Source organism: Dufourea novaeangliae, unplaced genomic scaffold (assembly GCF_001272555.1).
Source record: "Dufourea novaeangliae isolate 0120121106 unplaced genomic scaffold, ASM127255v1 scaffold48, whole genome shotgun sequence".
NCBI classification, from domain to species: Eukaryota; Metazoa; Arthropoda; class Insecta; order Hymenoptera; family Halictidae; genus Dufourea; species Dufourea novaeangliae.
Genome location: NW_015373938.1, coordinates 527,865 through 537,703, shown reverse-complemented (window position 1 = coordinate 537,703; position 9,839 = coordinate 527,865). Strand labels below are relative to the sequence as shown.

At 34.5% G+C, this 9,839-nt stretch overlaps 1 protein-coding gene across 1 annotated transcript; it reads right to left on the bottom strand.

Moving 5' to 3' along the window:
- Nucleotides 1-3,108: 3,108 nt before the first annotated feature.
- LOC107185499 (rhomboid-related protein 3-like) lies at nucleotides 3,109-4,785 on the bottom strand. The gene is made up of 4 exons (XM_015573192.1): nucleotides 4,603-4,785; nucleotides 3,634-3,657; nucleotides 3,403-3,567; nucleotides 3,109-3,159 (listed from the first exon to the last, which is right to left on the bottom strand). The coding sequence occupies exons 1-4, from the start codon at nucleotides 4,783-4,785 to the stop codon at nucleotides 3,109-3,111; spliced, it is 423 nt and encodes a 140-aa protein (XP_015428678.1).
- Nucleotides 4,786-9,839: the final 5,054 nt, after the last annotated feature.

Below are 9,839 nucleotides of genomic sequence, written 5' to 3'. Positions count from 1 at the left end.
CAATAAGGAGTCTTTTAACAGTGACATTGGAATACAAATTTTGAAAAGGTGTTCTGTAAACTTTGTTTAACTACGTAAAAAAATGTGATATGGTTTATTGTTAAAAATTATAGACATGTACTCTTCAGTGCATCATTAATGACACTTTTAGACATTGTATTTTATTAGTACTTGTATATTATATGGGGTAAGTCAAAAGAACTACTATCTAAAATAAGTCGTTACCTATTGGTTGTATCGAAAAACGTTTTTGTGAATTATGTAGCATCGGATGGATACAATTTGATTTTTTAAATCTTATTTTTTTTTTTAGAGAGAGATATCTCGGCGACCTTTAGTCTTTTCAAGGTCAATGCATCTTTTTTTATAACATTTCTAACTATTTAATCAACCCATTCTACATTATAAAATTTTCTTATATTAATACTTGATAAAATACAAAATGAAAAGTCATCTAAACACATTTTATAATAGAATTAATTTAATTTTCGTGTACACATTGTTATTAGACACTTTATTGCCAAAACCCTCCTTGGTCAATTTTACTAAAATATTATTTATTTTATTCAGTGACAGTGGTCGACGAGTAATCCATTGAGATCACAGTAAAATAAACAAATCTTTTTACCTACAGAGAATACGCGGTTCAGATGAAAGGTCCCTGGTTAACTAGAGTGTCTGAAAAATCTTTCCATAAAGTGAAATCCGTTCGTAAAAGAGGGGCCACATTTATACGCGGAACAGTAGAAAATCTTCAAAAGGTTTTCTTTCCCTTTTATTGCACGCACTTGCAAATCCTCCAGATTTATCGGTAATCTTCGACTGAATTTTATCTCGGTTTACTAAGCACGTTCGTGAAAACCACACAGAAGCAGATTTCTCCCTTTGATATGGAGATAACTTCGCTCGGTACAACCAACGAATATACACTGAATAAATTTTCTTTACTACAATTTCGTAAAAAATAACATTACTATTAATTATTAACGTTTACAAAAGTGTAATATATAATATAAATATATTAATAGAAGCCAACTGACATTTTTATTCTAATTAATAATTTACGAGAGACTTTTTCTATCTTCTTTTAATATTCGTTGAATGTATCGATTATTCTTTACAGTAAAATACACTGAAACGAAAACTTTTATAAAATGCAACTGACGTTTTTATTCTAATTAACAATTTCCGAGAGACTTTTAGTATAATCTCCTAATATTTATTAGATGTATAAATAATTCTTTACAGTAAAATGCACTGAAATGGAAAATTTAATAAAATCCAGCTGAAATTTTTATTTTAATTAATAATTTACAAGAGACTTTTTACTTTGATAGAACCTTTGCATGGGAAAAAATATAAATGTTTTATTTAGGTCAGAGATTCTTCGTCGCGAGTACATTTTAAATGGAAGTAAATGAATTAATTCATTACACATATTTCAGAAATGACACCATTACACTACGTATTGAAATGTCTCCAGTCAAGAGCACACTAATTTAGTTTCATCACTCTATTTTATGCTTACAGTTTCTGACTCATTATTATATTCACTATTTTGCATCAAACATAATTTTGTAAAAGTTCATACCAAAATACTGAATATGGTAGGTTAAATAGTAATTATTACTCATTTAACATGAACAAATACCTCTATCAGACTGAAAACAACTTAATTAGCTGATTAAACACTTGAATGTTAAAGTGGTTACACCAAAATGATAAAAATATGTAGGTCTATGTAAAAACAACATCGAACCTCGAAACTTCGAAAAATATAACCTTGGGAAACTATTTTTGCTTGTCACAATATTTGCCCCTTTCAACCAAATGATATTTACTGTTTATATTTATTTCTATCATCAAGAAAAAGTGAGATATTTGAAGTGCTCAAGTCAGGTAGGACACCCTGTATATAGGGACAATTTTCCGCCACTCAAACGTCCTCGGAGAAAAAAAAGGGAGTCAAAACCGTCGAAAAAAAAAAGAAACATGTCAGCCGGTTTCGAAACGCATATTACACAAAAGACCAGCGTACAATCGGTGCCTTTAAACACCGAGATTATCATTGTCCCGATGTTTATCTACCAGAGTTTACCTCCTCTGGCTGTCGGTTTCCGTCGTTTCACGTGGAAAACGAAATTCCGGGGCGTAGCCGTTCGAGTTGCTTGACAAATAAAACGGACAATGAACACCAACCCCTCCCGAAGAACTCGGTCGTCGAGTGGAATAAGTCTATTTAGGCTGTCGCAAACCTTTTCTGCTCCGACGGGTCTCCCATTTCCACGATTTTAGTCGAGGACTAGCCGCCGCCATTCGGCAAGATCCGATTGAGACGAATGTCGTTAGCAAGCACGGTGACGGTCACTGGTAACCACCGTGGAAATTGACGTGTTAATGTTTATCGATTTAACGAATTTCATATTACACCGAGTGAACCATAACACGCGGAATCTACTTCAGTAAAGGTTGAAGGGAGCAAGGCCAATTGTATTGCACCTGTCCCTTATCTGGACTCCTTCGTCCGTTCAAATATTTCCTAACAGTGTTTTCTTTCGTTGCTTTCATTCCTTTCATAGTTTCTCACTTGTGTTTTTTCTTCTTCTAGGATACAGTATAAATATAGTGACTATAAATAGGTACTTTAAAATGTTACTCTACGTAATTACTATAAAAAGTGACTCTAAATAGTGACTATAATGATCACTCAATGATGATTCCAAATGGTGATTCTAAATGATAATTTTAAATGGTAACTCTAAATAGTGACTATAAATAGTGACTATAAGTAGTTACTTTAAAAAGTTAGTCTAAGTAGTTACTATAAAAAGTGACTCAATGATGATTCTAAATGGTAACTCTAAATGGTGACTATAAAATAGTGACTATAAGTAGTTGCTTTAAAAATTTACTCGAAATAGTGACCATAAATGGTGACTAAATGATGATTCCAAATAGTGATTCTAAATGCTGATTCTGTATGGTAATTCTAAATGATAACTCTAAATGGTAACTCTAAATGGTGACTATAAAATAGTGACTATAAGTAGTTACTATAAGTAGTTGCTTTAAAAGGCTACTCTAGATAGTGACTGTAAAATAGTAACCCTAAATTCCTTCGATAATTATCACTATAATTTTTCGCCTACTAAGAGCATACTAAAATTTAAGATTTAAAATTTTAAATCCAAGAACTAAAATTCGATTGTTATCAGACATGCACTTTTTTGTATATTAGCGTACCAGATTCAATGTAAAATTGAACTTAAATTGATATTGTTGCTGATAAGTACTTGGGTTTACAGACATTTCCTTTTGTCAACAGGGCGTCAAGAGACTATAAACAAATGTTTGAATAGCGTCGCCTCACACGATTCCGAATTGTAATATAGTTCTACTCACCACATTGACGAAATCCTGGAACGTCACCGCTTGAGCACGCGACTCCTTCGCCCTGGTTAAGAGGATATCCCGTTTATTCGGCGGTATCTCCGTTTTCCATTCGGCGCTCTTCAAAGCCGCCAAAAAATCTTCCACTGGTATCTCGCCGAAACCCTCCGGATCGAACTGAACAGGAAGAATCAGTTATGCACCAAATGGTCGTGCATTTTCCAAGTAAATTTCTTTACGTACCTTGTCGAACAGCATCCGCCATTTCTGCAAGCAAATAAAACGAGATTAATCATTGATTTTTATAATTTTAATTGACATTTAATCCAATGATATTTTAATTATTACGACCGACGCTTTTTTACGAAAATCCACCATTTAGTTTTTCTACTAAAGTGATTTTTATCATTCAAGGTCATCTGATGGTCATGGTGTTCTAGGTAGTTAAATTAAACAAATTAAGTTAAATTAAAACAATGACACATTATAAAAAGTAAATGTTAATGTACAAAAAATATCCATGACCTGGAAAACTCGAAAAACATGACCTTGAAAAAAAAATCATGAATCACAATATTCGTCGTTCTGAACCAAATAACTTTGTCCTGATACAATTTCTCATATCGATAAAAATAACGAAGATATTAAAGAATCCAAGATAAACACAATACCCTCTATATTTGCAAATAACTAAAACACTGATTCTTGCACACATTTTGATATACAGTAAAGTCCTCCAAAAGTCTCAGAACGGTCAAATACCTCAAAAATATCGACCTTGACGTAACCTTGACGCCTCCACTCAAGGTCCAACGGACAGGACTATTCAATATAACTCATAAACGTTTAAACCTTCTGTCTGAAACATTTTCTTTCAAAAATACTTTGTTTCCAAGATACAATAAATCCTCGATGAGTGTTCGAAGGCTCCTCGGCACTGAACATTAAATATTTCGTTTTCGACTTTCGATAATTAGTTTTAGAATTTTAAGCTCTATCACTGTGACTTCTTGTCAGTGCCGAGAAACCTTCGAACACTAATCGAGAATTTACTGTATTTGGTCGTTCCAGGACTTCTGGAGGACCCTGTATACAAACTTGAAATAATTAAAAGAAATTTTAGTGACGACAGCATATTTTTTATTTTCATCTGTGATGGAAAATGGGGGGGGGGGGTAACGATCTATGGAAGTTTCATCATCCATTACGTACGTCGTTGAGAAGCTCACGCCTATACTCGGACTCGTCGATGTCGATTTCGGACGCGAGATCGGTATGATCGGTGACGTAGCCATCGTAGTGGGCGCTGTTCGCCTCGCTGCGCGCGTACTCGTCCTCCTCCTCGACGGTACCGGCGATGGTCGGTATCGAAGCGCCCCCGCCCGCCAGTAGCATTACCGCGCGTGTGGCACGAGGTCACCGGACGAATCTCCTCATTCCACCCTCTCTCGTCAGTTTCCTGAAACACCAGACACAACCGTCGCATCGCTACCGATCCTAGGATACATCGCTGACCCATCGAACGCATACCCCCAATTGCGCTCCGAACGCGTCTTTAGGTCATCGAGAATTTGAACCTTTCGTTACGAATTCGATTCCCTTACTAGAAATTTGATTCCTTTGACAACAATCTAATTGTTTCGCTAGACATTTAATTCCTTTTTCATGGGCGTAGCCAGGTTTTAATTCCTTATCCATTTCCATCCCCCCCTGGATGGAAAAAATTGGATTTTGCCCCAATTTTTGCGTAATATTTAACACAATTTTTGCGTAATATTTAATATTGCAGTATAATTTGAAACGCGACCAGCAGCCTCTATTAACAAAACGCAGACGTTTTCAACGATTTATGACTTTAAAAACAAAATAAAGTGTGTCTGGCTACGTACAGCCTTTTTCACTGGGGCAGTTGATGTGTTAATATTTTTTCCCCCCTCCCCTGGACTAATAACCTGGCTACGCCCATGTTCTTTTTGGTACAATTTTGACGCTTCTGCTATGAATCTGAATTTTTGCTTGCAAATTTAATTCTTTAACTACAAATCCACTTTGGTAGGGATTTGAACCTTTAGTTTCAAATTTAACCCCTCCCCTATGAATTTGAACCTTTTCTTATGTATTTAATCTCATCGCCACACATGTGAACCATTTCATTCGAATTTGAACCTTTAGTTACAAATTTGACCCTTCCATTCTGAATTTGAACCTTTTCTTACAAATTCAATTCTTTCAGTATAAATTGCAACCCCTATGCTACGAATTTCATACTGTCGTTACCAATTCAATTTTTATTACGTCAATTTAATTCTTTCAATAAAACTTCCACCTTTCCACTACAAATGAAACCCCTTTGATACGAATTTGAACCTTTCGCTACGAATTTGATCCCGTCAATACCAATTTGATTCTTCCGTTGCCAATTTGTCCCTTTCGCTACAAATGTGTCCCGTCTGACATGAATTCGAAATTTTCGCTAGAAATCTGACCCTTCGCTATTGGCACTTTCGATCCAATTTGATACTTTTACTACTAGTCTGATCCTTCTTGCTGTAATTTCACCCTTTCCCTAAAAATGTGACCTAACCCAGATCCCTTTTTCCTATGAATTTGAACCTTTCCCTGTACAAAACCCTGTAAATTTAACTGTTTCCTAATGTGACCCCTGTATTACACGAATCTGAACCTTTCGTTTCAAACTTAAAGCCCTTCAGCTATGAATTCAAACCTTTTTTGCTAGAAATTTAATTCTTCAGCTATTAATATACGATCCCTTTGCTACGAATTTGACCACTTCGCTATGAATTTCAACCTTTCGCTACAGCTGGTAAAACAGTGCAAGTTGAAAATGGGCAGTTCAACGTTATTTTTAGACTTTGGAGAATTTATGACAGAGAGACTTCAGAATTTATGGCTGAGCTGCGGGAGGCCACAAAAGAGGGTGCACGCGACCTGTCGCCAGGTGATGACGAATGACCACGTTGGATGGCCAAGCTATCGGTAGCCGTAGGGTTGTTCGCTTTAAGGGGAGCCACGTGAATGTTTAAAAATTACAAGAGTTGCGTTGCCTAATACCGACAATCTTCCTAGAGAATCTGGCAGTTTACAATAAATTTGAGGATAACTTTTTGTAAGTGGACTTTGAAAAACAACACTCGTATGTAACCCAGAACCTTAACCCTCCAATTTCCATAGACACCTACAGGTTCTGCCTTTTATTTGGCCTAAAAATATTCAGAAAAAAAGAACCTGAAAGCTTATAGATACCGCAATTCACCCTACATAGTGAGGAATTTAGAATCCGTTTCAACATTTTAGTTCATAAAACCTATGTTTGATCCATCTATCACAGTAATAACTCTTGGAACAATTTGTTTATATCAATTGAATAGCAGAAAATAACAAAATTATCCATATTGTCACCAAATTATCACTATTTAGATCACTATTGTCCTAGAGGTGCTTTTACACATAATCTTGTATATTCTCAAGTGTAAAATTTCTATATGTTAAATTTTTTTTATATATTATAGTTATGCACAGTGTTCATAATTTAGTTATACAGTAATTAATGTACATTATAGTGTAGTGAAATTTATTATAATGATTTCAAAGATTTTATATAACGATATCGTTATTTTTTTGTGTGGTTTATCGTATTTTAGTTATAATAGTTGCATTAATGATATTTTTGTTGAAAAGAAATCGATATAAAAATAATCTTTTATATTTCTATAGGTACTTGTATATGTATATATTTTTGATTTATTTTTTTGTGGTGTTTATCATACTTTACTTATATTAGTTATATTAACTATATTTTTGTTGACAGAAACAGTCGATATGAAAGTGTTTTTCATTTTGGACACAAAAGTCGCATTCTAAACCACTGTTTGTTATTAGTAAACTGCGTATTTTATGCATTTATAGCCTCCAGGACTGCGAAATCCACTAAAAAGCCAAAATTTCGTCGGATCTAACGAGTTTTCTATTTTATTCTGAACCTAATGAGATACTTAAAAGGAAAAATAAGTTTCTACATTTACCCCTGTCTTCATGAATCATTTAAAAAAATATTATTTTGCATAAAAATCCGCAGTCTAGTTATCAGCGACCTCCAAAATCCTTGATTTCCAAAATTCGTAAAAATCCGGATGAAATTTTGGATTTTGGCCACTTAGAAAAAATTTTGCAAAATATCAATTTTTTTGTCATTCTGAACTTTGTACGTCAGCACGAGTCTGTCCTCCTTATTTTTGGACGTGCATTGTATAGTTTCGGTTTATGGAACTTCCCTCAGGATTATTCCGATACTTATTCCCGAACTGGCGATAGATCGATGGCCTTGAAAACGTGTGTATTTCACGTAATGTATGTACTCCGACGGACTACATATGCAGTGTAATACAGTGGTGCGATGGTGCCGTTTCCATGACGATGCGTCGTCGATAGGTCTGGCAGAAGCCAGTCATCCGCGTGTACGAGTAGCTATTGTGCTCGGGAAGCATATCCGAGGATTTTCCTTTCTGACAGACTTTGACCCTGTTTATACTACACCCCAAAAATTGTAATTTTTCAAATATTATACAGAATGTTCCTTGAACGTACATGGTGAGTCAAGAAGAACTACTATCTAAATTAATTCATTACCTAATCGGTTGTATCAAAGATACATTTTTTTAATACCACGTTGTTGTCGATGAAAGGACGAATTCAACGATCTATAGCATGATGGTATTACTGAAAATTTTGTTTATATAGCAAGGTGACTGAGTTTTTTTCAAGGTCAATGCGTTTTTTTTAATACCATATGGTATAGGTCCCCGAATTCGTCCTTCCATCGACAATAACGTGATTTTGAAAGATGCATTGACCTTAAAAAAACTCAAGGTCACCTTGATTTCTACAAAAAAATAAGGTAAAAAATCTAATTAATCAAAGTGCGTAAAAAAAAGTTGCATATAAAAATTATTTATGCATACGTCTATTATTTGTAAACATTGCAAAGTGATGTTCCTATTTCTGTTTTATTTTTCTAAGTAAAATTTCATATATTTTACGTCATAACCAAAGGCACAAGTTGAGAGACACTGTCACGTGGTTACGGAAGCCGGTCACGTGCTAATAAGCGCTACTGGAGAAGAGGGTAGTATTATCCTTGAACATACCTAAATCCATCCAATAATAATATTCAATTTTTTTTACATAGTGACACTTTCATTTATTTAAACAACATTTAATCCCTTCTTCTTCAGAATATAAGGAATCACTCGTTAACAAATCTAACAAATTTTTGTTAAATAATAAAATCCCTACTGTTACTAAACTTTTGTTTCATATCCAAACAATTTTCTCGGCACTATTTAAAAATGTGCATTTACTTAATATATTGTTAAGTCACTGGTGAAATCTGTATTTTTTCTTTTTAATTTATCCAATTACATTTTTGCGATTCTTTAAAATAAAATCTATACTTTATAAAGAGGTAGATATATTAAAAAATCTAATTTTCGCATGCCAAATATTTGTTAATATTATTATCATTTAAAATTCAATCTTAATAGTTACATCTCTCAAGTGTTCACTCATTCATGCGTTTACCCTACAATCAAATGTATTCTACTTCGATTTAAAAACCCTTTTTTCATGACAACACAAAAATCCTTCAAAGTCTGTGAATCCAAAAACACCATCCATTTAGCAACAACCTAACCGTCCCGATAAATTTTCGTCTAAAGATTTCGTTACGAGTCCTCGACCCAACTATACACGACACCCCAAAGTACAAAAAAAAACGCGCAAACCTATAACCGCGATGCAACCGAAGTCGTCCACGCCACCCCTATTGCAGTCACTTTCCCTTTCCCCCTCCCTGCTCCTTTACGTCCACACACCGTCATTCGTTACCCTCCGTTTCGGCGCAACGTCACCGAAACTCACCCCCACCAACCCCCCAACGAAGTCAGCACTCCCCCAAACCCTGACGCACTCCAGTCGCATCGCTTTTCCGTCCCCTTTACAAGCTGTCTGCGAGTACAATATATACAGTCTGTTATTTCCTAAACTATTTGAAACACGAGAAAATTATTTACATAAAATTAACACTAGAACTACCAACGATAAATGCATATCTTCTTCGATCGATCGATAAATATGGCAAACTTTTGAAAATTTACAAATTTATAAATTAACCAATTTCTTTATAGAAATTCTTTTATAGATTTTATATTTCTATGTAAAAGAAGTTTCTGTTTTTAATTCTGTTTTTTTTTTTTTGGAAATTACTTCGTAACATTTTATTTTGCACAAAAACCTGCAATTACTGATCAATATACACGTTTGATCTAGCTACTTAAGGTTAGTACAAGAATTCCGTTGGAACGATGGGATACAGCCCAGATAGCACATGATGCCTTAAAGACGCCTATTTTACGGCCATTTTAGGTCTAAGT